Raw genomic sequence first — 27581 nt, forward strand, 5'->3', positions numbered from 1 at the left:
TTCTGTGGGGTGTCTTAAATGTTCACTAGACTGCACTGAGCCACAATGAACCAGAAACAGTGAACATCCATTTATAGTAATCCTCTTTATGTTTGGGACCATCTACATATGTAGTATGTTATATTACCAGGTTTCCACTGAGGTACGTACATCTGAGATTGTTTCTTTGAAGTCAAGAGTTTTTATTAACCCTCTCAGGCTCAAATTAAGTTTTTGTTTGCTAATGCACAACCGAGTCCTGCAGTGGTACTTCTGAGTAAAAAAACTCATAAAATATGTATGTGGGGTAATCAGGTTGTTAGCTTTTAACTGTTGCAAATCTGCAACGCCTGCCTGGAGAGGGTTAAAAAAGGAGGGGGCGTTCCCCCGTGACCGTGGGTACTCACTCTTGTGCACTTGCTTAGGTTCAGTTTGAAATTTGTTTTTCAGTTGCGTGAGAACATGCATGTAGGCAGTGTGGGAAGTATGACTCAGTGTGCGCTGGCAGCTCTAACAACAATATATGAATCAGTGAGAGTTTTATCATCACACTGCGGCCGAGCCCATCCCCACTTTGGTCATCGACCCTGCAGCAGCTGCGTCTCCGCCTCGTGTCTTCCTCATTTAAACAACTTGCTCACTGTTGAAGTGCTCCACGGAATATTTCCACGGAGCGGCCTTTAAGGTGTCGCGGATAAATACAACAAAATAAAATGATACGACCAAGAGAACAACAATACAATAATAAAAACGCGAATTGACTGTGTAACTAACTTTATTAGCAGCGTCCTCCGGAAATGCGCAAACATTGAGAGTAGCATCCTAATGCTCCCTGGTCGCTATGGTAACGCGTAAATAGTTCTTTCAAAATAAGACACCAAACGGGAAAAGACCCCGGGAAACCATAAATTTCACATCCGAGCCTGAACTCTCGCGGTCCGGTACCAAACGGCTCTGGCCCGGGGGGACCGCTGCTGTAGCAGATCAACCTGCAACGTGCTGGAGTCCTGCGGGTTGCTGAATGCAGTTGATTGGCTCAGTCAGCTCTTAAAATGACAGCAGATGGGTCAGACGGGGATCCCTTAGCCTTGCGGACCTCCAAGGCAGGCAGAGATGCCCACACCTCGCTCTCCTTCACCCCAGATGGATCCCTTCAACGTGGAGGAGCAGCACCTCTTACATGTACAGCAAATCAGTCCCATAGCAATGATTAATGCAAGTAGACGTCACACAAAAAACCCAAAAAGAACCCAAACAAAAGAAAAACATGTAATGGAAGTACATTATTTTATTTTTTTAACAAAGCATGACATTGATGCCAAACCATGAGAGCAAAAAAGATGCATACAAACAGAAGTAAAACTGCAAACTAGCTGGAAGATACTTGTGCTGTAAAGAACAACAAAGTCATCAGGTTAACACATTTCACGGAGCTTTGCCTCCTTGCTGGGAGGACACCGGGTGGACCATAGAAAAGAGTTCTCTTACACCTGACAGCCAATTATAACCCGGGGATGTAACGGTCAAGTCGGACCAGCCAGAAATGGTCCCGATGGTTAAAAGACTGAACGCCATATTAAACTGCTGTGACACGTGATGTAAAGCATGATGTTTGAGGTAACTAAACTTTGGGAATGTGACTAACGATACATGTTTTGCCAGATTCTGCTCACAGAAGCCGGAGATCAGTGTTAATGTCAGTTCAGGTTGGCAAATATTTATGAGGCTTTTGATCCAGAAGCACCGTCTTCATCATCAGGTGGACACGCCACAAAATCGGCCAACATTGACGCCATGGCTTCATCGTCCATCTGAAAGAGAGCGACGCCACACAGTTTAAAGCACACACATTCATACAGTCAGGTCATCACCCTGACAAACAGTAGCTACATCTGCATCTTAACGAGGGATTAAAAGCAATACCTTTTTCTTCTCCGGGCTTTGCCCCACCTCTTCTTTTCCATGTCCTTCCTCCCTCTTCCTCTTCACTCCTTTTCCCTCCTCTCCGTTACTCTCCTCCCCTCCTCCTGCTCCCGTCTCCGGCTGCTCTGCTTCCTTTTCAGAGCTCTTCTCAGTGTCTGCTTCCTGTTTCTCTGTCACATTTTGTTCTGTTGCGTTTTCAGAGTCTGCCACTGCTGTCGAGTCTCCTGCTTGAACAGCGTCGAGCTGTTCGTCCTCACAGCTGGGTAGCTGGTTGTCGCTCACGCTGGCTTCCTCTGCAGGCTCAGCTGCTGATTCCTGCTGATACAGACAGAAAGCTTTAGGTGGTTAACTTCAGTTTCCTTGTAATACTCTCTTTATTTATCAAATATTGGAGTAAAACACATTTCTAACAGAGCACTGTGTAGTAATACTTCATGTGCATTTGTACAAATATATGACTGAGCTGCTGAGATAATCTGGAGCTCAGACTGTGACAATCACATTAGAAAATAAGGCTTTTTGTGTATATTGCATATAAGGCCACTGCAGCATAATCAGGGTCACCTGATCCAGCCCCAGCTGTATACTTTATGAAGGGAAAGTTTGAAGCCTAATCTTCCCAGCAGAGTCTGTCTTTCTACTCTGGCCTACTTTCTCAACAGGACGCTGCTGAAAGCAACAACTTTGTTCCCATGAAGCGTGTCATGGATATCAGTGGCCTTGATTACACTGATAAACCTTTTTATTCTTCATGCTGCACCACCTGCTGTTGTTCTTCATGACATCATTTCCTGTTTCCATTTTTTCCCTCTTTCCTTAAATCTGCTGGTCCTGTGAAAGGCCCACTTACACTCTGAGTTACTTGTACTGTAAAGCCTCATTACATTGTCTAATGTATTCAGCACGCTGAGCTGTGTAATGCTGTCATTCAACAGTGTGATTCACAAAGCTGCAGGATCTACCTGTTGACTCTGACTGGCCGGTTGTTCGGACTCAGCTGCTTGCGGCTCGTCCTCCTTGGCTCCCTGCTCCCACGAACACTCCTCCTCTTTCTGCAGCTCTGCTCCGGCTTGCTCCCTCTCCTCCTCGACCTCCTCCCGCTCCTCCAACGCTCCTCCGGTGACGCACAGGATCTGTGGCATGGTGGGGTCATCCATCCTTTCGTTGTCCTCCTCTTCTACTTCGCCCTCCCGAGCCGCTTCGAGGACTCCGATGCTCTCCACCTCCTGCACCTTCATCTTGTCCTCTCCGAACAGCGCCCTGTTAGTTTGGATCTCCTCTATCCCTCCTTCTGTGCGTTCCTCCACATTAAATGCAGAAATCCGCCCCTCATCCAGCTTCCCCTCCTGTATCCCCGACCCTCCGTCTTTGTCTTCGACTCCCTCCAGAGGCGGTATGTCGCCATCCTCTTCCTCTTCTTCCTCCTCTTCTTCCTCCTCCAATTCTTCACCGTCTTCTTCATCCAGCTCCTCATATTCCTCCCCATCAAAAAACTCATCAGCTAACTCACTTACATCCTCCTCTTCATCCTCCTCATCTATCCCCTCCTCCTCTTCATCCTCCTCCAGCTCTTCATCTTCATCTATGTCCTCATCATCTTCCTCTTCATCATCAGTACTGTTAATATTGATGACAGCAGAATCTTCACTGCCTGCAGGAGCAGCTGCTTGCTGGTGGAGGTGCCGTCCCTGCTGACTTAATTGATTCTGCAGGTGCATCTGGAGCGGTAACCCCATGGGACCAGCCTGGCTTGGCGTGGAGGGCTGCATAAGCATCTGCTGGAGCTGCGGTCTCCCAGGCAATGACTCCCCTAGACCAACAGGTGGAGCTGTAAAGGTGCTGGAGTTCAAAGGTGGAACCAGGGAGACCACCGAGGCACTGGAAGGAGGAAAGGAGTTGATGGAGGTGGTGGAAGCAGTGAGGAGGGGGGAAGAGGCAGCCAGGTCATTGGGCAGAGAGACCCCGTCTATTGTGGCTGCGGCTGCAGTAGTTGGGACCATGGTGACAGATTCTGCACCTGGGAGTGTCACACCAGTGCCACCTGGTGCAGAGGAGGGCATGCTCTGTGAGTTTGCCGCTGTGTCGTCCTGCTGAGTCTCCATGTTTAGCATACCCGGAGGAACAATGACCACGCTGTCGTCAGAGTCACTTGCCAGAGAGATCTCGACGTCTTCGGCTTCCTCTTTGTCAAAACGCACAAACACAGGTCTCTGTCCCTCCGGAGGGCCCAGGCCTGCAGGATCAGGCTGGTGGTGCGTATGTGGGGACAGAATCATGTCTCCTGCAGCCGGGCCCTGGCCTGGAAGTCCCGGAACCAGAGACAGATGGTTTTCAAAAGAGCTCAGAAGGGAAGCAGGGCCCAGGTTGAGAGAGTGACGGGTGGGAAAAGGAGGACCAGGGGCAGGACCTCCAAGCAGGGTTGGCAAGGTTAATCCAGGGGCAGGTCCCTGGGAAGAGGAGAGGACCGGAGTGGTGGAGGAAGGTTTCATGGTGAGAGGTGGCAAAGGAAGGGCGATGGAGGGAAAGCGTGGATGAAGGATCAAGTTACAGATGGTCAGGGCCTCCGCGCAAAATGAAGACACCTGAGAAAGTGGACGGGGGGGGGGGTCAAGAGAAATGTTGATCCATCCACCCACTACACGTTGCTACATTTTTAAAAAACTTTTTGCAGTGTTTCAGGTCCTTAGGGCTTACCTTAACATTCCTGTCGGTGCGCCCGTTACTGAGGATTGACACAGCACAGGTCAGAGGTGGAGGCCAACAGGGTGAGGGGACCAGGACCAGGGCCAGCAATAACCTTCAAATTCATACAAGTGAAACAGCTCCTTCAGTCCATCATGAAGCTAAAGTGAACTTTTGCATCTACAGAACAGACAGACCAGTTAGGGGCCCACAGTGGTGCTGGTGCTAGGGTGGTGTCAGACTGGGTCCAGTCTGAATAAAGCACTGTGTGGATATTCCTTCAGTCAACAGTGGTCGGAAAATTTAAACAACCTGAACAAAAAGCAGGAGGAGCACCGTAACACTATTGAAACACTAATGTGTGGCTCATCGTTAACATGAACATATTTCTAGAAATATGGACCAATTTATTAAACCCCCCAAAATATGACTATCCAGAGTTGGGACCAGAAAGCAGAGTTGCAGTCTTACACACCTCTCTGCAGCTTCTCTCCTCCTGCTACACCCCCAAAAACCCATCTCCATTGAGACTGTGTCAGCTCCCAAAAAGACAAAAACAAACTAAAAACCAGCAATAAACAATTTAAACGTAAACAATCACAAAGAAACAGTATCCACATCTGAACCAAAGAGTAAAACAGTGAAATGTGGATTATTAAATATTAGGTCTCTCTCCTCCAAGTCTCTGTTAGTACATGACTTAATAATTGATCAAATCGATTTACTCTGCCTTACAGAAACCTGGTTACAGCAGGATGATTATGTTAGTTTAAATGAATCAACACCCCCGAGTCATTCTAACTACCAGAAACCTCGAAGCACAGGCCGAGGGGGCGGTGTGGCAGCAATTTTTCACACCAGCCTATTAATTAACGAAAGACCCAGACAGAGTTTTAATTCATTTGAAAGCCTGATGCTTAGCCTCGTCCAACCCAGCTGTAAAACTCAGAAACCAGTCTTACTTGTTATCATCTATCGTCCACCTGGGCCTTACACAGAGTTTCTCTCTGATTTCTCAGACTTTTTATCTGATTTAGTGCTCAGCTCAGATAAAATAATTATTGTGGGTGATTTTAACATCCATGTAGATGCTAAAAATGACAGCCTCAACATTGCATTTAATCTGTTATTAGACTCAATTGGCTTCTCTCAAAATGTAAAAGAACCCACCCACCACTTTAATCACACTCTAGATCTTGTTTTAACATATGGCATAGAAACTGAACATTTAACAGTGTTCCCTGAAAACCCTCTGCTGTCTGATCATTTCCTGATAACATTTACATTTACAATAATTGATTACACAGCAGTGGAGAGTAGACTTTATCAAAGTAGATGTCTTTCTGAAAGTGCTGTAACTAAGTTTAAGAATATAATCCACCCACTGTTATCATCTTCAATGCCCTGTACCAACATAGAGCAGAGCAGCTATCTGAACGCTACTCCAACAGAGGTCGATCATCTTGTTAATAATTTTACCTCCTCACTACGTACGACTCTGGATACTGTAGCTCCTGTGAAAACTAAGGCCTCAAATCCGAAGTACCTGACTCCGTGGTATAATTCTCAAACACGTAGCCTAAAGCAGATAACTCGTAAGCTGGAGAGGAAATGGCGTGTCACAAATTTAGAGGATCATCATTTAGCCTGGAGAAATAGTTTGCTGCTTTATAAGAAAGCCCTCCGCAAAGCCAGAACATCTTACTATTCGTCACTGATTGAAGAAAATAAGAACAACCCCAGGTTTCTCTTCAGCACTGTAGCCAGGCTGACAAAAAGTCAGAGCTCTACTGAGCCAACCATCCCTTTAACGTTAACTAGTAATGACTTCATGAACTTCTTCACAAATAAAATTTTTATCATTAGAGAAAAAAATACCAATAATCTCACAGATGTAATATTATCTACAGCTACTTTTAGTACCACTGATGTTAAGTTAGACTCTTTTTCTCCAATTGATCTTTCTGAGTTAACTTCAATAATTAATTCCTCCAAACCATCAACGTGTCTTTTAGACCCCATTCCTACAAAACTGCTCAAAGAAGTCCTGCCATTAATTAATTCTTCAATCTTAAATATGATCAACCTATCTCTAATAATCAGCTATGTACCACAGGCCTTCAAGCTGGCTGTAGTTAAACCTTTACTTAAAAAGCATCTCTAGACCCAGCTGTCTTAGCTAATTATAGGCCAATCTCCAACCTTCCTTTCATATCAAACATCCTTGAAAGAGTAGTTGTCAAACAGCTAACAGATCATCTGCAGAGGAATGGCTTATTTGAAGAGTTTCAGTCAGGTTTCAGAGCTCATCACAGCACAGAAACAGCTTTAGTGAAGGTTACAAATGATCTTCTTATGGCCTCTGACAGTGGACTCATCTCTGTGCTTGTCCTGCTAGACCTTAGTGCAGCGTTCGATACTGTCGACCATAATATCCTATTAGAGCGATTAGAACATGCTGTAGGTATTACAGGTACTGCACTGCAGTGGTTTGTATCATATCTATCTAATAGACTCCAGTTTGTTCATGTAAATGGAGAGTCCTCTTCACCCACTAAGGTCAATTATGGTGTTCCACAGGGTTCGGTGCTAGGACCAATTCTATTGACATTATACATGCTTCCCCTAGGCAGCATCATTAGAAGACATAGCATAAATTTTCACTGCTATGCAGATGACACACAGCTCTATCTATCCATGAAGCCAGGTAACACACACCAATGAGTTAAACTGCAGGAATGTCTTAAAGACATAAAGACCTGGATGGCCGCTAACTTTCTGCTTCTGAATTCAGACCAAACTGAGGTTATTGTACTCGGCCCTGAAAATCTTAGAAATATGGTATCTAACCAGATTCTTACTCTGGATGGCATTACCTTGGCCTCCAGTAATGCTGTGAGGAACCTTGGAGTCATTTTTGACCAGGACATGTCCTTCAGTGCACATATTAAACAAATATGTAAGACTGCTTTCTTCCATTTGTGCAACATCTCTAAAATTAGAAATATCCTGTCTCAGAGTGACGCTGAAAAACTAGTTCATGCATTTATTACTTAAAGGCTGGACGACTGTAATTCACTATTATCAGGATGTCCTAAAAACTCGCTGAAAAGTCTTCAGCTAATCCAAAATGCTGCAGCAAGAGTCCTGACAGGGACTAGAAAGAGAGCATATTTCTCCTGTATTGGCTTCCCTTCATTGGCTTCCTGTTAAATCCAGAATTGAATTCAAAATCCTGCTCCTCACATACAAGGTCTTAAATAATCAGGCCCCATCTTACCTTAATGACCTTGTAGTACCATATCACCCTATTAGAGCACTTCGCTCTCGCACTGCAGGCTTACTTGTTGTTCCTAGAGTATTTAAAAGTAGAATGGGAGGCAGAGCCTTCAGTTTTCAGGCCCCTCTTCTGTGGAACCAGCTTCCAGTTTGGATTCGGGAGACAGACACTATCTCTACTTTCAAGATTAGGCTTAAAACTGTCCTTTTTGCTAAAGCATATAGTTAGGGCTGGACCAGGTGACCCTGAATCCTCCCTTAGTTATGCTGCAATAGACGTAGGCTGCCGGGGATTCCCATGATGCATTGAGTTTTTCCTTTCCAGTCACCTTTCTCACTCACTATGTGTTAATAGACCTCTCTGCATCGAATCATATCTGTTATTAATCTCTGTCTCTCTTCCACAGCATGTCTTTATCCTGTTTTCCTTCTCTCACCCCAACCGGTCGCAGCAGATGGCCCCGCCCCTCCCTGAGCCTGGTTCTGCCGGAGGTTTCTTTCTGTTAAAAGGGAGTTTTTCCTTCCCACTGTCGCCAAAGTGCTTGCTCATAGGGGGTCATATGATTGTTGGGTTTTTCTCTGTATTTATTATTGTGCGATCTACTGTACAATATAAAGCGCCTTGAGGCGACTTTTGTTGTGATTTGGTGCTATATAAATAAAATTGAATTGAATTGAATTGAAGATCGTACCTGTACAGTTCTCGTCGAGTAAGAGCACTGCTGTACTGCCCACTCGCACTCCCTGCAGATTCACATGCATTGCTGCTGCAAGACTGCTGCTGCTGCAGGCGCACACACAGTGGCAGAACCACCTCATGGAGCCGCTTGAAGGAATCGACAGGACACAACAGTGTAATCGTTCGTTATTAAAAACAATAAAATGAAGTGTCTCTCCTGCAGTACACCAAAAATGCTAAATGATGGAAAAAACAAACAAAAGCTTTTTACTTTACAATACAGCTGCAGATCATCACAAGATGGGAAACGTGTCTTACTACATCATAACTTATAATCAGTATCCCATTTTAACCCTACGCCACAACTCTAACCTGACGTGGACCTGCTGAGACATGTAACTACACGTCCACGCTAACCACACCACTTACAGTTACAGTCGAGTAATATTACACTGAAATTGATGTAATTGGATAATAATGGTCCAAAAACCAGAGTTAATGATGTGCTAACTGCAGGGTAACAAGCCAGAAACAAGAATGCAATAATGTGCTAATTTCTATGTTATTACTACTCTATTACCTGTGGTAGGTTCTGTATAATAAGCAGGAAAACTGCCTGTTTCTATTTAATAACATTAATAACCATGTTAATAACCTTTTAAAACAAACTGCTAGTCAAGTAAAATGAGCAACAGGAAACACTCATGCATAATCTTTATAATTAAGTTTAAAACAATAACACACATCAATCCATTAGACTGTACACTGAAAAATTCAGTTTTAAAAGAAGAACAAGGTTTAAACAGATGATGTTTGGCAGCTCTTTAAGCAACAGTTTCATAGATATGGGTGTTCTCTATTTAAAAAAAGTAAAAATGCACCACTATAACTTGTGTATGAAGTTAAATAATTTCTTTTCTGGCTAAAAGAACATATTAGAACACGTTGGGATATTTCATGTTGATCATTAGAAATGCACTGTGGGTGGAGGAAATCGTTAAAGAACTGCCAAACATCACGTCTGCTTAAACACGGATCTTCTTCCAAAGCGAGCGGCTCGGTGCCACTCGCTGCAGCAGAGGCTGATCTGTGGATGCTTGGAGACGCCTGTGGAAAGTGTCTCCCTCTGCTGGGTACTCTTTTGTAGTGCTTATGTTATTTTAAATCACATTTACCTTGTGAATGTCGTCCTTCAGTAGCGTCCCACTGCTCTGTATGATCTGTCTCAGTGCTACATGGATGACAAAGATCAGTCTGGTATCAGAATATCATACGTAGTATACCAGTAAACTCCCAATAACATTAAACTTGGCTTGCATCTCACCCCTGACAGCTGCAAGGCAGGTATCTTGATTGGCTAGATGGTCTCCTTTCCTCTGCAGCGAAGGCCCGACTGTATCTGCCATCACCAAATGCTTCGTCCTACGAGGACCGGGCTTTCCTCCAGGAACAACATCAGCTGAAAGTCCTGCCCGGAGCTGGAAACAGGACACCCCACGCACAGGAGCAGGAACAGAAGAGAGCTCAGCACAGACTTCCCAACAAACCACTGGTTCCCTTTAGTTTCATAAAGGTCAGAGCTTAAATTACATTTTTAAGATTTGGTGCTCATGACTAATCTCTTAGTCGACTAACTGTGGGAAAAAACTGACTAATTGATATCTGAGTTGTTGTTGATATCTTGTTGAATTGCCAAATTGAAAACCAAACTCAGGGTGACTCGTGTGATGTAAGTAAAGTTAAATTACCCCTGTAGCTTCTCGGGCCATAGCGGGATGTTGTGGGAACATTTGGGTTTTTTTTGATGGATGGAAAAGCTGAGGCGAATGAAGCTGTCATCATGTTACCGATTTGATCCTATCATGTCAGCTGTCCTTTATATTATAATTTTTCTTTTAAATAGCACCCACCTGTTCATGTTAGGAAGTTTTCACCAGGATCTGGCTCTATCGGTCCTATCACGCACTTGAAAAATGTCTGTGTTACTAAAAAGTGGTACTCTTTTAAACGTCACTGCTCTCAACACTTTAATCTTGTTCAGATTTTGTATAAAAATGTTTTGTATGTTTCCCAGCAAACGGTCTGTTATACCCACTGTCAGTAAACGTGCTGATATCTTGATCTCTGATATCAAGTTAGATTTGATAACCCTTTTGTGGAAAACCTCCAAAACTAATAGCAAAGCATTTTAGACAATTAACTACATTCTTAGGTTCTCTGTTTGAAACTTCATGACCACGACTTCAAACTAAAACAACAGAACAGTGAATCATCCAGCGTTTTTCTTCTGCTTATCTGAAGTCAGGCTTTGGGGCAGCAGCCTCCCTCTTACCACCTCCTCCAGCTCATCTGTTGAAACGCCGAACATTTCCAAGGCCAGCTGATAGATCTGTCGACAGCCTTAGCAGTCTCCTTTAGATGTGGAGGAGTAGCGGCTCTACTCTGAGCCCCTCCCGAATGACTCGACTCCTCACCTTATCAGTAAAGGCAAAGCCTCTCTGCGATGTTTTTCTAACAGTGTTAACAAAACTATGAGGCCTAGATGATCAGATTTATGGCGTTTCTCAACACTGATGCGCCATCTGGTGGCAGTGCGTCTGATACCGACTAGTGACAGCGACTAGTCCAAATGCATCTTTCCCCTACCTTGACAGACTCTGCTCCTGGTGTGATGTCCCCGAGTAGGTGGTTAAAGAGGAGCTCTGAGTGCCCCGGGCTTCCCTGAAGGATGTTAGAAGACGCTCCGGCAACCTGGACCCACAGCTCCAAGGTTCTGTACACTGACACCCGCACTGCACTGTGGGAAGGAGGAGAAACAAGAGATGAATATACTTGATAACGCATTATTAAATCTTCCCCAGTGCAACAGCTCAGACTGTCCCCAGTTTCCCAAAATGTTACTAAAATACGCTCCTCGATCCCCACACGGTGTTTTCATTTCATCTTCTTTGTGTTGCAACAGATCAGTTAAGACTTTCTTTTCTCGGTACTAAAAACCTCTAAATGCTCATCATTCACTCATTTACACGCTGGTCTGTGAGCAGACACAGCGTGCTGTCTAAGGACACTTCAGGCAGCGATGAGAACAGTGATCTTACATTATGCATCAGCCTCTCTGAGGAAACCTTTCTAAAGATTTTGTTACTATACTTCCAGTTGTTACAGTACTTGGTGGTTGTCTTGGTAACCACTGGCTCTGCTCCACAAGCATACTTCATATTTTCTTTGTTTATTAACAGGAACACACAGCGAACAGTTAATGCATGTACTGTAGGTTGTAGCTACACACACACTGCACACACATAATGAAATATAATGCACTAGCTGATATTAGGTGTGTAAGAGGTTTCCAACTGCAGGCTGAACTCGCGGCTTCAGTCAGGAATAATCCAAACAGGAGCTGTGAGTCACCTGTAGGCCCTCTGCTGTCCCACACTGGTCTCAGGTAGGGGGGTCCAAGCAGAGAGTGTTTGAGAAAACAGCCTCTGTATTACTGCAGCGTACTGAACCATGCCGACCCGTACTCTGTAACACAGCACAAATCCAAGAGTCAGGCTTGTAGGAAATCAAAATGTGGCCTCCTGTGTGTGTGTAAGTACTCACGCAGTGATCAGACTTGACAGGACTTCCAGGGTGTTGCTGTGTATGATGGGGAGGACCAGCAGCCTCACACTTCCATCTCCTGTTAAATTCTGACACACAAAGTCAAACATGCATTAAGATCAGTGCTGGTTTTGACACAGTGTCTGTTCATTAAATCTTATTGTGTGTGTGCTCACTATGCTCTTGGAGCTGACAGCAAGGGCTCGGCACACCAAGTTGAGTATCGGCCTGACGGGCAAACGCACAGCTGAGGCGGGATCTACTCTGATGGAAGGAAACAACAAAGGAATGCAACGAGTACCAGAAACAATGAAGCCCTTTACCGCTCGTACAGGTTTTTAACACAGTTTTTATTAAACAAAGGGGCCTTTGAGTGTATTTGTGTAAATGTTACAACTATGCTAAAAAGCTGGGGTTAAGAAATAAGAGGTGCGACTGATTCAATTTGGTGTTTTCCAGATAGTGTATAATTTGTTTTTGTTTTCTGTATCCCAGTTATCCCAATACCAGTACTTTATTTTTATCTAGCTTGGTCAATGTTTGTTTCTATGTGCTCAATAATGCTGCATTCCAGTTTCTTCAGAAGTCTGGTGTCAGAGCTCTGACACGACTTCACTCCTAAACTGAGCACGTCGCAGTAGTAAAGTCTAAAAAACTGCTTTGCTTCTTAGTAAGGCAAAGCAATCTGTGCATCACTATCGATACAGAAAATACTCCAACCACAGCTGCAGCATGTTCATGGAGACAGCCTGAGCACAGACTGGTTTAATAGGGTCACAAATACACGACAGTGGCAGCAGATTAAAGGTTGTGCAGGAGGGTCAAACCCAAGTTGAGGGGCATTCCAGATGAAACTTCCGAGTGGGAAACAAGAAATTCAGACTGACTTCACCTGGAACGCTCTAGAAGTACCGCTTTTATTAAAACTATAGCGCACAATGGTACTACCGTTCCAAATACGAACACAGAACATGGCAACCAGTGATATGACTGGTACTGAAAACTCCATCTCAGGCTGTCCTAATATGCAAATTCCTGAGAAGTCAGTGAATGAAAACGATCCAAATGGCTCGAGAGCCAACCTATGCAGAACACAAACCTTTGCTTTTGCAATTCAAGTGAACTTGAAAGGTGTGTGTGCTTGTCTGCATGTGTTGTACCTCAGTGTGTGTTTGAGTGCGAGGCACACAGCAGTGTATCTGTGCTGGAGCTGCAAAAGCAGCAGGGGATCGGTTTGGTCGAGGCGAGGAAAGGCCAGCTCCACCCCGGGACCTTGATACTGCATCGCTCCATCTGTGACCGCAAGAAGCAATCGAGTGTGAGTAACCTCAGTAACAGTAAACAGATACAGTCACACCATCATGTCACAGCACCTCCAACACTGACAGCTGTTCACTGCACGGTTCACTGACTGATTTACTTGGTAAAGATGCATTTTATCTATAAAAGTGAGGAGTGAATACACAGTGACGCGTTGTAAGACAAAACAACATAACTGCACCATTTTAAACAAAATGTGTGGCCAGCAGGAGAAGTTTGCTTTGACATTATCGAGTTAATCGAGGTGCATCGACACCGACAACGACGTCGAGGACTGTGGACGACGAAAACAGGACTTTAACCCAAGATTCAATCAAAACTTCTGTTTTTATTACGTTTTAGTTTTAGGCTTTCATCTCACATGTAGGGCTGCAGCTCGAATAAGAAATACTTTTGTCCTATTAATGAGCAATGATAAAGAATTCAAAGAGAAACAAAGTTCTTTCAGAATAAACTGCTCATTGTTTTAATCTGTCAAGCTTATGAAAAAGCTTTTATTTTTACAGTTTTAAAAAGTGATTCATTTTAATTAACACAATGTTTCATATTAGTTGGATGGAAGGAGACAGATTTGAAGCTTATGAAAGTTAACATATGAAGAATTTCTTGTTTTCATTGTTTGTTAACTGACGTGTTTTTGTTTCTTTTCACTAAAAACGTAATTTGTAAAAACTCCAACCGTACATAACGGAGACAAACACACACCGAAGCCAAATGTCACCACTGCTCACAAAGAAAACAACACACCTGTTTCTGAACCTTGGTAGAGCTGAGCCAGCAGGCCATTGGCAGAGGCCAGTAGGCAGTGAATCTGATTGGTCCAGCCCTCAGCTCTGCCAGCCCCGACCCCTCTGTCCAGCACGCCGCCCAGGCAGGGCAGACGACCGAAGCACTGACAGGCCACCTGACAGAGTAACAGCGAAACAAAAGTTCAAACAAATCTTCAAATAATGATAATAATTTAAAAAAAAAAAGACTTGGTACTTGTTCTGTCAAACCTCTTGTGTTTTCCTGTTTGTGCTGTCCATCTTGGAAAGGAAATACGCTGCCAGCTTGTCCTTAAAAACAACAAGAAACAGGTGCAGGTTTGACACAGCTGGGTTCTAAACAGAGGCAGCAAGTAACAAAGTACAGCTTTACTTAAGTAGAATACATGAGTACAGCACAGAATACTGCTAAAGTAATACTGTAGTAACATTAACCTATATACTGGTTTAAAATATTCCAAGTATAAACTGAATGTTTTTATTTATTTTGCTGACAGATCTGTCAGAAGCGTGCAACAGCAAGGACTAATAAATAATATACAATAGATACTATATAATAATAATAATAATAATAATAATAATAAGAGGAAGAAGAAGAACAAGAGATATTTAATAGCACCACGATAACAATCCAAACAGTCTCAGGAAGGAGTGTCTCACCCTCAAGGATCCACAAGCTCTTGGATAGTAGGTCATACAGGCCGTCATTCCCTCCATGGCTGCCAGCTCACACTAACATCAAACGGGAATATAAACTGTTATAAGGCTAGTTAGAAGATCGATATCTGAGCTGAAGTTAACTGAATAATAACAGATGTAACAGAACAGATACATAAAGTGTTACATTGTAACTAAATAGAATTTAGGGCATTTAATTCACCCATCCTTATCAGGGTTGTGGGGCGGTGTCAGAGGCAGGGTCGCCAGCCTGTGGCAGGGCTAACACTCACATTCTGTGGGCACTAACTGCGTGTCAAAGTACCTGGATACACACTCCACCAGAGGGGCTCCGGGGCCCTCCTGGTGGGTCCTTCCACTCACTGCCTCGTCACCTCACCTCTGACTTGAGACCCAGCAGGGATGTCAGGATGCCCAGGATGGAGTTGAGGCCAACCTCTCGGGCCAGCTCTGCTAGCTGAGATGAGTATTGCAGCAAGTCCTTCAAAATGTTCACTGCTAGCTGCACAGTCTCAACTGGAGCCTGAGACTAGTAAAGAACAAAAACACAAAGTATTTTTTTTTTAATTTTAAAATGAAACAGAACGCGGGCATGCCATCCTTTAATTTTTAAACCTAAAGATAAAATGGAGAAAAATAGCAATATTGTAATGATAACAGCCGACATGTGACTTTATCTTACCTGTATGACCTGCTGCAGGGAGCGCAGCCAGGACAGGCAGTGTTGCTGGAATAGATCGCTGGAACTGTCTTTAACCAGCATGGAGAGCAGGCAGAGCCCCTCGAACCTGCTCACACACAGAAACATGTTCCCACCACTTTAGTCTCGCCTCAATCATATGTTAAAAACATACAGTATCAAAGTGAATCTGTTTAAACTGTGTGAAATTAAATTCACATTCATAACATGGTATCAACAGGAGATGTTGATCTAAAGGTGAGTAGATGAGGGTTTAAAAACAAAATGCTTCTGAAACTGGACATTCGCATGGAGACTCATCAATGTGTTAGAATGAACCGAGGTTAATAAAACACACATCATATCCTGTAGTATAGCTGATCATTTTGTAAAAGCACAAAGTGGATGTTGTTTTCATGTGTTAAAAATAGGAAAAACCAAAAGAGTATTGTCATTAATGCCAAATTAGCACCAAATTACAACAACAGTTGCCTCAAGGTGCTTTATACTGGAAGGTAAAGACCCAACAATCATATGTCATTAAGATAAGATGGGGCCTGATTATTTAAGACCTTGTATGTGAGGAGCAGGATTTTGAATTCTGGATTTAACAGGGAGACAATGAAGGGAAGCCAATACAGGAGAAATCTGCTCTCTCTTTCTAGTCCCTGTCAGGACTCTTGCTGCAGCATTTTGGATTAACTGAAGGCTTTTCAGAGGCCATAAGAAGATAATTTGTAACCTTCACTAAAGCTGTTTCTGTGCTGTGATGAAGGAAAACCTGGGGTTGTTCTTACTCCATTAATAAGTGATCAACAGTAAGAAGTTCTAGCTTTCTGGATGTTTTTTGTTTGGGAGAGCAGCAAACTGGCTTTTCAGGCTAAATGCAGATCTTCTAAATTGGCTAAATCTGGCTTATGAATTATCTCCTTTAAGGCGCGCATTTGAGAGTTATAGCAGAGAGTCAGGAATACGCAGTGAAGAAGTAAAAATATTAACAAGATAATCAACCTCTATGGGAGTACAGAACTGTGTTGGGCATTGAAGATGATAACAGTGGGTGGATTATATTCTTATACTTAGTTACAGCACTTTCAGAAAGACATCTACTGTGATGAAATCAACTCCCCACTGCTGTGTAATCAATTATTGTAAATGTAAATGTTATCAGGAAATGATCAGACAGCAGAGGGTTTTCAGGAAACACTGTTAAATGTTCAGTTTCTATGCCATATGTTAAAACAAGATCTAGAGTGTGATTAAAGTGGTGGGTGGGTTCTTTTACATTTTGACAGAAGCCAGTTGAGTCTAATAACAGATTAAATGCGATGTTGAGGCTGTCATTTTTAGCATCTACATGGATGTTAAAATCACCCACAATAATTATTTTATCTGAGCTGAGCACTAAATCAGATAAAAAGTCTGAGAAATCAGACAGAAACTGTGTGTAAGGCCCAGGTGGACGATAGATGATAACAAGTAAGACTGGTTTCTGAGTTTCACAGCTGGGGTGGACGAGGATTAGTGTTTCTGAGTCTCTGGTTGATTGATAAGCTGAAGTGGGAGCTGCCACACCCCCTCCTCGTCCTGCGCTTCGAGGATTCTGGTAGTTAGAGTGACTCGGGGATGTTGATTCATTTAAACTAACACAATCATCCTGCTGTAACCAGGTTTCTGTAAGGCAGAGTAAATCGATTTGTTTGTCATGTAATAACAGGGACTAAGAAGACAGAGGGTGAATGTTTGATAATCCACACTTCACTGTTTCACTTTACGGCACAGTTGTGGATACTTTTGGTTCTTTTTTTTTTCTTTAAATCATTTTTTGCTGATTGTTTGTTGCTTTAGGAGACACAGGGGACGGGGATGGGGTTTGGGGGATAACAGGAGGAGAGGAGCTGCAGAGAGGCTTGGAAGACTGCAAGCCTTCTTCCTGGTCCCAACTCTGGATAGTCAGGTTTTGGGGGGTTTAATAAATTTGGAAGATTTCTAGAAATGAGAGCTGCGGGGTGGACACAGTGTTCTCCTAACAAGTCCAGGTTTTCCCCTTATCCATAAAGCCCACATCACTTTTGGACACCACTCAGACAGCAAATTTAAGGACAAGATGCGGCTAAACACCTCCCCCTGGTCCCGGCAGTGCTCAGGTGCTGGTATACATCGTAAAAATAAAGACTTAACATTAAAACCTGTAGTATGATCAGTCTATGACAACAGCTGATTGAGGTACTCCTTTCTCACCTGGTCTTGCTCGAGCCCAGTTTGGCATTGCTAAAACCCACGAGACCCCCAACGGCGCACGCGCTCTGCAAAGACAAGGACGGTTTTAAAGAACAGTGAAATCAAAACGTTTAAGAAACACGGAACCAGCTCGGCTCCTGCTACACATGGTCCTGCCATACTTCCAGATGTCAGCCTACTGAACAACAAAGCCTGTCGCGGCTGCCGCACAGCGAGAGCAGGCTAACGCTGAAGCAGCTTCCAGCCGCGCTGCTCGCTCGGGCCGGGCCCTACCTGTGTCTGGAACACGCCGTGCTCCCTGTAGCCTGCTAGCAGCGCGGGTAGATGCTCCGGACGCTGCTCTTTCAGAACAGACACCAAGCCCTCAGTTAGTCGCATAGCAGATGGGCCATGCAGCCAAGCCGAAGTAGCCATCTTTCCTCTCCGCCAAGCGAACGTCACTACTGTGCGACTCTGATGACATCATATTTCGTTGACGTCAGTTTTTAGCTCTTTGTTGTTACCCTGCCCTCAACCATAATGCGTTAGTGTCGTAAAGTTGCAGGGACTGCAGTAGTTGTAAGTTTTCTTCCGTTTAAACTCGATTAAGTGGGTTTGAGTCACACTGTGGATCACTGTGCAGTGGAGCTGGTGCTCGGAGAGCGGCTGCTTCCCGCCTGCTGATGGCTAATGACAGGCTCAGAGCGCTGGAGGATGTGGAGAAGGAGATAGCGATGGTGCTGCAGTGTGCCGGTGAGAGAGTGTCTTCTTGCGGCTGTTACATCAAAACGTGCATCGCTGATTATTTTTGATTGATTTTCTGATGCTCTTCATCCGACAATAGGACAAGTACCCGAGGGATCCTGTAAATCCCACTTAGCTGTTTCCAACAGATCGTTGCCTGATCATTATTCTCTGTACACATTAGCCGCTGTAAAGATTTGGTTTATCGCAGAGGGGGAAAATGTATTCCTGTGCAAAAGTCTCGACTCAGCCCCTCGTTTCTCTCGCAGTTTCCAGGCTTTCTGAAAGTTTTTCTTTCGACATTTGAGGATTTTTCACTCAGTTTCAAATCAGTCCTCAGACCTGTTACATTTAAAAATGGTTTTGGCTTAATAAGCCATACACATAACAGGAAACTTAGCAAAGAACCAATTTTCAGTATCCAAACAACACAATTTGTTTCCATTTGTTTGGCTGACTCTACAACAACAAACAATCCTCAGCATAGCACAGTCCTTTACTAAAACAAAGAATCAAGTTTTAAATTAACTCTCTGTCTTTGTGTCTAATCAAGTCTTTTTAAGTCATGTTTCTATGTTTACTCTTGACCTTGCAGGTAATATTGTTCTTGAACTCTCCAAAGATAAACACAATGCCAGCTTCCTGGACAGACAGCTCATCCAGTTCCAGAACTCAGTCAGCCGAGTGGAGAACGAACTAAGTGCCCAGATCCGCTACCTTACACAGGTTAAATCCACAGCTAGAGACCACAGCTGCACATCTATCTATCTACAGTGGCTTGCAAAAGTATTCGGCCCCCTTGAACTTTTCCACATTTTGTCACATTACAGCCACAAACATGAATCGATTTTATTGGAATTCCACATGAAAGACCAATACAAAGTGGTGTACACGTGAGAAGTGGAATGAAAATCATACATGATTCCAAACATTTTTTACAAATAAATAACTGAAAAGTGGGGTGTGCGTAATTATTCAGCCCCCTGAGTCAATACTTTGTAGAACCACCTTTTGCTGCAATTACAGCTGTCAGTCTTTTAGGGTATGTCTCTACCAGCTTTGCACATCTACAGACTGAAATCCTTGCCCATTCTTCTTTGCAAAACAGCTCCAGCTCAGTCAGATTAGATGGACAGCGTTTGTGAACAGCAGTTTTCAGATCTTGCCACAGATTCTGGATTGGATTTAGATCTGGACTTTGACTGGGCCATTCTAACACATGGATATGTTTTGTTTTAAACCATTCCATTGTTGCCCTGGCTTTATTTTTAGGGTCGTTGTCCTGCTGGAAGGTGAACCTCCACCCCAGTCTCAAGTCTTTTGCAGACTCCAAGAGGTTTTCTTCCAAGATTGCCCTGTATTTGACTCCATCCATCTTCCCATCAACTCTGACCAGCTTCCCTGTCCCTGCTGAAGAGAAGCACCCCCAGAGCATGATGCTGCCACCACCATATTTGACAGTGGGGATGGTGTGTTCAGAGTGATGTGCAGTGTTAGTTTTCCGCCACACATAGCGTTTTGTATTTTGGCCAAAAAGTTCCATTTTGGTCTCATCTGACCAGAGCACCTTCTTCCACATGTTTGCTGTGTCCCCCACATGGCTTGTGGCAAACTGCAAACGGGACTTCTTATGGTTTTCTGTTAACAATGGCTTTCTTCTTGCCACTCTTCCATAAAGGCCAACTTTGTGCAGTGCACGACTAATAGTTGTCCTATGGACAGATTCCCCCACCTGAGCTGTAGATCTCTGCAGCTCGTCCAGAGTCACCATGGACCTCTTGGCTGCATTTCTGATCAGCACTCTCCTTGTTCGGCCTGTGAGTTTAGGTGGACGGCCTTGTCTTGGTAGGTTTACAGTTGTGCCATACTCCTTCCATTTCTGAATGATCACTTGAACAGTGCTCCGTGGGATGTTCAAGGCTTGGGAAATCTTTTTGTAGCCTAAGCCTGCTTTAAATTTCTCAATAACTTTATCCCTGACCTGTCTGGTGTCTAAATCCAATCGAGAATCTGTGGCAGATCTGAAAACTGCTGTTCACAAACGCTGTCCATCTAATCTGACTGAGCTGGAGCTGTTTTGCAAAGAAGAATGGGCAAGGATTTCAGTCTGTAGATGTGCAAAGCTGGTAGAGACATACCCTAAAAGACTGACAGCTGTAATTGCAGCAAAAGGTGGTTCTACAAAGTATTGACTCAGGGGGCTGAATAATTACGCACACCCCACTTTTCAGTTATTTATTTGTAAAAAATGTTTGGAATCATGTATGATTTTCGTTCCACTTCTCACGTGTACACCACTTTGTGTTGGTCTTTCACGTGGAATTCCAATAAAATTGATTCATGTTTGTGGCTGTAATGTGACAAAATGTGGAAAAGTTCAAGGGGGCCAAATACTTTTGCAAGCCTCTGTCTGTCTGTCTGTCTGTCTGTCTGTCTAGGTTGATGATGATAGATAGAGCTATAGTATCTATTTAGCTTTATAGCTTATGAAACATCTGCTTACATTTTGCAGATCTCATATTTATCACACTGATTTCTAATTCTTTTCTCCATGGCAAATTTCTCCCACCTACTAAATCTCTGTTAAATCCAGAAATTAATTTAAAGTCTTCATTTACAAGGTCTCAAAATATCAGGCTTCATCATATCTTCAAGATGTTATAGTACCATATTATCCTAACAGAGTATTACTCGCTGAGACTGCAGGCTTACTTGTGGTTCCTGGAGCTCCTAATAGTAGAATGGGAGACAGAGCCCTTAGCTGTCTGCTCCAGCTCCCAGTTTGGGTTCAGAGGACAGAGGCCCACTCTACTTTTAAGACTGGGCTTAATACTTTCCTTTTTAATAAGTTTCAGTTTATAGATAGGGCTGCATCATGTGACCCTGAATTCAGTTCAATTCAATTTATTTATATAGCACCAAATCACAACAACAGTCGTGTGCTTTCTATTGTAAGGTAAAAACTCTACAGTATGTTAAGGTCAAAGTGCTTGGGGTCGTCTGATTGTTGGGGTTTTTCTCTGTACTACTGTAAAACTGAAGAGAAAATGTTTTTAATTAAGAGTTATGTAGGAAATCTTTAAAATCATAAATCTAATAGATAGATGAGGTTCACAAATACAAACTGATGCAGTTTTTCTTTAAATTATTATTATTTATTTTTATAAATGAAGAACTTACCTCCATGATAGAAATATTGTGAGCAATAGATTCAAGTTTTTTTTCTCCTTTTTCTCTCTCCAGGTAGCGACTGGTCAGCCACATGAAGGTTCTACCTATTCAGCCAGGAAGGACTGTCAGATGGCACTGAACCGAGCTGAGTATGCCAAGGTCAAACTGGGAGAACTGGGACGCACCTGTGAAGTCATGCTGGAGCAGCAGCAGCAGCAGACATGAGAGTCAGCTGGTTGCTGGGATTGAGATCATTGTGCTTGGACTGGCACAGCACTTTCAGATACCTAATGCAACAGCACTTCTCCGTATTCCCCACGTGTGTCACCACCGCTCGAGTTTTCACAGCCCTTCTCACTTTTATTAAAATGCTGACGTGTCTCAACAAATATAAACAAAAACTCAAGGAAAGAAAAAAGTGTTTTTTACTGGGGTCTGTGTATGTTGTGTTTCTGATTTTGTTATCAGTTTAAGGAGCAGGTCATATGTAGAAACTGTCGATACTTCTAATAAAACAACGAATCATCTTTTGGGGAAAAACCTTTGTTGTGGTTGTGATAGAGAACCTCATACATTAATCTGAAGGTCCACGGTTCAGTCTGTGGCTCCTCCAGTCTTTGAGAAAGATGCCAAACAGTGTCCTCATGAGTGTGGTCAGTAATGTGCTCTGTGCATAGGATTAAATGCCATATTTTATAAAAGTGAACTAAAGACAGGTATAGGCATATAAAGTGTTACCAATGACAAATATAGTTTAGTATCTTTTTGTAAATTCTGATGGAGCACAGCAGGAAGCAACTCATCACATGTAACAGATGTTTTTTCAGCTTTACTACAGTAAATGACAAATGCACAGGTATTTATATTGTGCTTTTCTAGTCTTACTGCCCACCTTAAAGTACTTATAATATGAGGCCCGTCTACTAACATTTATACAAGTATTAAGCAAGTATTCTATAAATGTCAGTTTCATGTATAGAAGCTTAATATAGCAAATATTTATTCATAGTAGTAATATAATATGGCCAGAAAAACATGGAAGATCCCAAGTACTCAGCTGAGACACTGTAGAGTGCTCTCATTGTAACCACCATGTGGATAGTTTTGTTCATTGGTTATTGGTTGGGACACTTATTATCGGATGAATAACAACAAGAAATTAATAGACTAATATATTTAACCTAATTTTGTAACAATGTTTCCATTACATAGTTTAGCAACCAGGTTATATATAAAATGTATCATTTTAAAAATTTCACTTAAAAAAACAAAGCGTCAGTTTCAAGATATTTGACTTAGACTGACATCAGAGAGATACACTGCTTTTCAAAAGATCAGCATGGAGGAGAGGAAGGCACTCACATCACTTAGTAATGACAACAACATTATCATCCTTCTGGCAGACAAACGTAGGTGCACAGCTCTGCTAAACCAGAAAGACTATCATGGGAAAATATTGTCACTGCTCAGTGATGAAAATACTTATGAGCCCCTGAAACGAGACCCAGGAAGTGGCTACAGGAAGAGGGTGATAGACTGTCTGAACCAGTTAGAACAGGACAATGCTATTGACCGGACCTCATACCACAGGCTATACCCAGGGGAGTCTACACCAAGTCTGTATGGTTTACCAAAGATACATAAACAGGGTGCACCTTTAAGACCGACTGTGTCAGGGCTCTGTGTGTGGGCAGGCGGAGGTGAGGATCCAAATGCAGGACTCGGAGACTGAATGCAACTCAAAAACCACAGCTTTATTGCTGGCAGAAAACAAAACAGAAACCAAACCGGGAAAAACACAAACTGAAACACACAGGTAAAATCTGATGGTACGACACAACGCTGAACACACACTATAAATACACAGGCAGGAACATGAGGGAAGGAGGAACAGGTGGGCACACAGCCGGGAGAAATTAGACTTAATGAGACAGAGGAAGCGAAGCTAGAAACACTGACATGAAACATAAATCTTCGAAATAAAACAGGAAGCAATTCACAAAGATGCAGACTTAACACAGGGCAAAAGCTATACTAAACACAAGGGTCCAAGAACAAAACCCTTAACTGAAACAGACTAAGAACAATAATAATAATAAACAACAAGACACAACCAGAGATTAAGAATAACCCAGAATACAACAACAAACCAACACATAAGAAACTCAAAATGCTGGGTCGAAACGACCCAGGACCATGACAGATTGTCTGTGTGATCAACTCGGTCAGCCCGAGTTTCTGGCTTCGATCCTCAACCCGCTGGTGGGCAGCTCTGAACACCACATCCAGAACACCCTGGATTTTGTTGAGAAGGTGAGAGATGTCGTTATGGAGGCAGATGAAACCATGGTCTCGTACGACGTTACATCTCTCTTCACTTGCATCCCAGTCACGGAAGCGTTGGAGGTGGTCCGTAAGAGATCACAGGATGACCCCAACCTCAGCAACAGGACCACTCTCAGCATCGACCAAGTGTGTTTGAACTAGGGCTGCTCAATTAATCGAATTTTAATCTCGATTACGATCTGGGTTTTCAACGATCATTAAAAATGACTGAACCGATTATTAGCACCTCCCTCGTGCTTTACTCTCGCGCTGCTCCGTGTGGCAAATCGAGCGCGCACCTCTGCGTTTCGAACACGCGTCACAACAATTAAGAGGACCCGAGGGAAGCTCGGAAAGCTAAGCAGAAGTTATTTGGAGAGGAGAGGATAATGGCTGCTGAAGAAAGAATGCTGTTGGTTGAAAAGAGAGGTAAAACGACTTCAGTGGTGTGGAAACCAATATTCCCTCTAAGCTGTGCGCGTGCGCAATTGCGCACTGCTGGCACGGTCTCTGCGCACAGAAAATCTGCGTTGCGCACAAAAAAAATCTAACCTGAATTGAAATTAAAATTAAAACTTTAACAATTCTGTTTTGCAGTGTTAGTCAGTAAGTGACTGGCTGCTCCCGTATGGGATTAGAACGATGCCACCTTATCCCATAGTCCAGCCAATAATGCGATTCACATTCGTATATACGCAGCTAATCAACGTCGTCGACAGGCTATGGCAGCGTCCTTATGTGCCGACACCGGAGTTTTAGCTAGCAAAGCGGCGTGGCTGATGTGGAGTGAAGCCACATTAATGACATCGTGTACAACCATTGGAGATGTGAGCAGGACAGACGGAACAACTGAAAAAGGGAAACGTGTGGACTTTATACCAGTTTTTAAATTGTGTTGATAGGCCACGTAAAACCAGAGTTATGATAAAAATATCTGCAATGTTTGTTTTTCTTCCTGAATACTATCGTTGTTTATATTTACTGCGGGAAGAAACGGTAAAAACGGCGTTTTATAAGGAAAACGCTCGAAAGCCTGTGAGCAAAACCAAACCCCCTCCCCTTTCCTATTGGGCGAAAAAAGTACCGTGTCGACCAATCAAAAAATGATATGTCAACGTGGCATCTAGTTGTTAAGAAACGGGGGGAAGTTTTAGGAGTGACGGCGGTTGTTTTGAGATGTGAGAGATTTGAGACGTTTAGCGCAAATCTTGTGTAGTTAGTGTGTAGTTAGTGTGTAGTTAGTGTGTAGTTAGTGTGTAGTGTAGTCAATAGTTTTGTTGTGTGTGTCAGAACAATGAGGCGACTGCTGAATGTTACAGGTGTTACAGGAGTGATACATCTCCTGCTGTCAGGCCTGCAGGTATCAGGCTGTTGTTCTCCTTTATCTCATAGTGGACAGAAATTATTTTTTGGAGTGGCACAAATAATTTGTGTGGCATCAAATTTGATGCAGAACAGCTGATTGTTCTGTAAATAGTTTGAAATGTTTATTTAAAAATGCATTGGCTGCATTAAAAAAAATAAATAGCTGCAAAAAACTTTGTTGTTTGCCAAACTGAGTTACTTTTTTGAAGTAGTAACTATATAATTCAGGGGTGTCCAAACTTTTTTCGCTGAGGGCCACATACATAAAAATATAGGAGGGGCTGGGCCACTTACTAGAAATTAGGTATATAACCTTAACTTTACTGTATTAAAAATCACTTAAAAGTGGTCAAATGTGTTATATTGTTGAATATAATTAAAGACAAAACTGCCTTCATCACAGCTTTCCATAAATGGATCTTTATTGATTTATTCAGAAAAAGCTTTGGTAGCTCATTCTCAGAACAGCAGCCTCAGATTTCTTCTTAGACAGAAGATTTACAGTACAGAGAAAAAACAAAGGGGAAAATGGGACAGGTACATTTCAAGTTTGTTATTTAAGTTATTAGGCTTAGCAACACACCTATTAACGTTCGTTTGAAACGATTATCACCATTAACAGACTGAACTGGACTTAATAACAGGAGTGCATATAATTTTAGTGAATTATTCTGGTGAGTATCAGCTGCGCTGGGTATGTAAATCGGGCCATCCAGCTGCGGTGCTGATCGCCACTCGTGCCAAAAATCCGGACAAATGCCACTTGATCAAGGAGCAAATCTGCATCAGTTGAGATCAGCTGACTTTGCGTGTGCGTGCGCTGTGCACAGCGGTGTGTACTCTGTGTGTTAACAAGAAAAACGCATATAAGAAAGCGGTGCGCAAAAGCAGGGTAGTGACAGAATTGATGCGCATTATTGATATTTGAAGCACGTGTACCTGCACATTAACACACGGGTACTGTGGAATACATTTTTTTACTCACCTAAAGCGCTCGTGCTCTCGTCCACTCCCCGCAAAGAAATTAGCAGCTGTGCGGTGTCTGTGGCATCGGTGCTCTCATCGCATGCGATGGAGTAAAAATCAAAAGCACAGCTTTATCAGACAGCTGCAGTTTAATGTTGGCTGATGAGTCTTCAATGCGTCGCACAACTGGATTTCTGGACATGCTGACGTTGTTGAAGTCCTGCACTTTTTCCGGGCACATTATTTCGGTGACTTTAACGAGGCCGTGTTTTATGAGGTCTCCATCTGAAAAAGGCTCGCCATGTCTTGCGATGAGTTGGGCGACCTCATAGCTGCTATTGGAGCCTTTTCCTGGACAATTTGAGCACGAAAAAAATACTGTTGCTGACCCTGCAGGACAGCTAGCATTTGCTTTACTTTCTGCTCTCGCTCAGCACCAGTGTAGGATGCATAGGCCTGATGTTTGGTTTCATAATAACTCTTTCATAACTGCCACAGTTTCAGTGCAAATCAAACAGACACACTTACCCTTGAATTCTTTGAAGAAATATTCACTCTCCCACCTTGTCTGAAATTTTCTGCATTCACTTTCTACCTTTCGCTTCTTTGGTTCTGCCATGTTTAGTAACTTGCGGGTACACTTCTTCTGTGATTGTCCTTTTTGGTGGAGCAACTGCCTTGATCAACAGCAGCTCCCCCTGGTGTTAAAACCAAGAAGTGCAATACACTCAAGCAAAAGTTGAAGTGCGGGCCATATTCTATTCAATTTATAAAATTACTTGCGGGCCAATTAAAACTGGCCGGACTTTGGACATGCCTGATATAATTAATTGCCCAACATTGGTCATTATATACTGTATTTGGCAGACAGAGAGTTACAGGACTCTCTCCCAGACCACAGACTCACACTCATAATACAAGTTAGAGCTTTATGAAAAAAAAAGAAGAAGAAAGAAAGTTGTGTTTTCAAAATTGGAGTTCAAGTTATTTTTACTTCCAATAGTGTTAACATACTGCACAGGTCATGAACAAAATTTTTTAAATTTTCATTGTAAGTGGGCTAAAGCAGTTAATTAAAAGTAGTCTAACATAAATGTAAATGCTGTAATTTGATTATTTTAATAAACCATGTAACTTGGATGGATTAGATGCTGGCGTGACCACAGTGCACACGTCTGCTGTTGCTCACAGTGGTCCAAGG

The 27581-nt window shown here is 43.0% G+C and overlaps 2 protein-coding genes across 3 annotated transcripts; one reads left to right on the forward strand and one right to left on the reverse strand.

The window, feature by feature from the left end:
- Positions 1–1277: 1277 nt before the first annotated feature.
- pelp1 (proline, glutamate and leucine rich protein 1) lies at positions 1278–18293 on the reverse strand. Of its 2 annotated transcripts, none has more exons than XM_063470291.1 (19): positions 18104–18293; positions 17831–17895; positions 15593–15698; positions 15290–15439; positions 14893–14964; positions 14464–14523; positions 14213–14369; positions 13306–13438; positions 12322–12409; positions 12146–12234; positions 11954–12067; positions 11189–11339; positions 9867–10020; positions 9718–9773; positions 8556–8689; positions 4597–4699; positions 2865–4484; positions 1903–2217; positions 1278–1790 (listed from the first exon to the last, which is right to left on the reverse strand). In XM_063470291.1, the coding sequence occupies exons 1-19, from the start codon at positions 18242–18244 to the stop codon at positions 1698–1700; spliced, it is 3801 nt and encodes a 1266-aa protein (XP_063326361.1). In that variant the 5' UTR covers positions 18245–18293; the 3' UTR covers positions 1278–1697. The 2 variants fall into 2 exon arrangements, with proteins under 2 accessions (XP_063326361.1, XP_063326360.1); XM_063470290.1 differs by having other exon boundaries at positions 1903–2220.
- A 166-nt stretch (positions 18294–18459) lies between these two features.
- On the forward strand, positions 18460–22276 carry med11 (mediator complex subunit 11). The gene is made up of 3 exons (XM_063470293.2): positions 18460–18562; positions 19149–19279; positions 21797–22276. Exons 1-3 carry the CDS (start codon positions 18493–18495, stop codon positions 21947–21949), a joined length of 354 nt encoding a protein of 117 aa, XP_063326363.1. The 5' UTR covers positions 18460–18492; the 3' UTR covers positions 21950–22276.
- The last annotated feature ends 5305 nt before the right edge of the window (positions 22277–27581 follow it).

Source organism: Pelmatolapia mariae, linkage group LG3_W (genome assembly GCF_036321145.2).
Source record: "Pelmatolapia mariae isolate MD_Pm_ZW linkage group LG3_W, Pm_UMD_F_2, whole genome shotgun sequence".
NCBI classification, from domain to species: domain Eukaryota; kingdom Metazoa; phylum Chordata; class Actinopteri; order Cichliformes; family Cichlidae; genus Pelmatolapia; species Pelmatolapia mariae.

Bases quoted from the DNA above. Each gene is read 5' to 3' on its own strand.
- med11 (XM_063470293.2), top strand. From the start codon at position 18,493: ATGGCTAATGACAGGCTCAGAGCGCTGGAGGATGTGGAGAAGGAGATA. The intron at 18,563-19,148 runs GTGAGAGAGTGT...TTGACCTTGCAG, and splicing joins GATGGTGCTGCAGTGTGCCG to GTAATATTGTTCTTGAACTC. The intron at 19,280-21,796 runs GTTAAATCCACA...TTCTCTCTCCAG, and splicing joins AGATCCGCTACCTTACACAG to GTAGCGACTGGTCAGCCACA.
- pelp1 (XM_063470290.1), bottom strand. From the start codon at position 18,244: ATGGCTACTTCGGCTTGGCTGCATGGCCCATCTGCTATGCGACTAACT. The intron at 12,235-12,321 runs GTGAGCACACAC...TTTGTGTGTCAG, and splicing joins CTGTCAGCTCCAAGAGCATA to AATTTAACAGGAGATGGAAG. The intron at 2,221-2,864 runs GTAGATCCTGCA...TGTCTGTATCAG, and splicing joins CGGCCAGTCAGAGTCAACAG to CAGGAATCAGCAGCTGAGCC.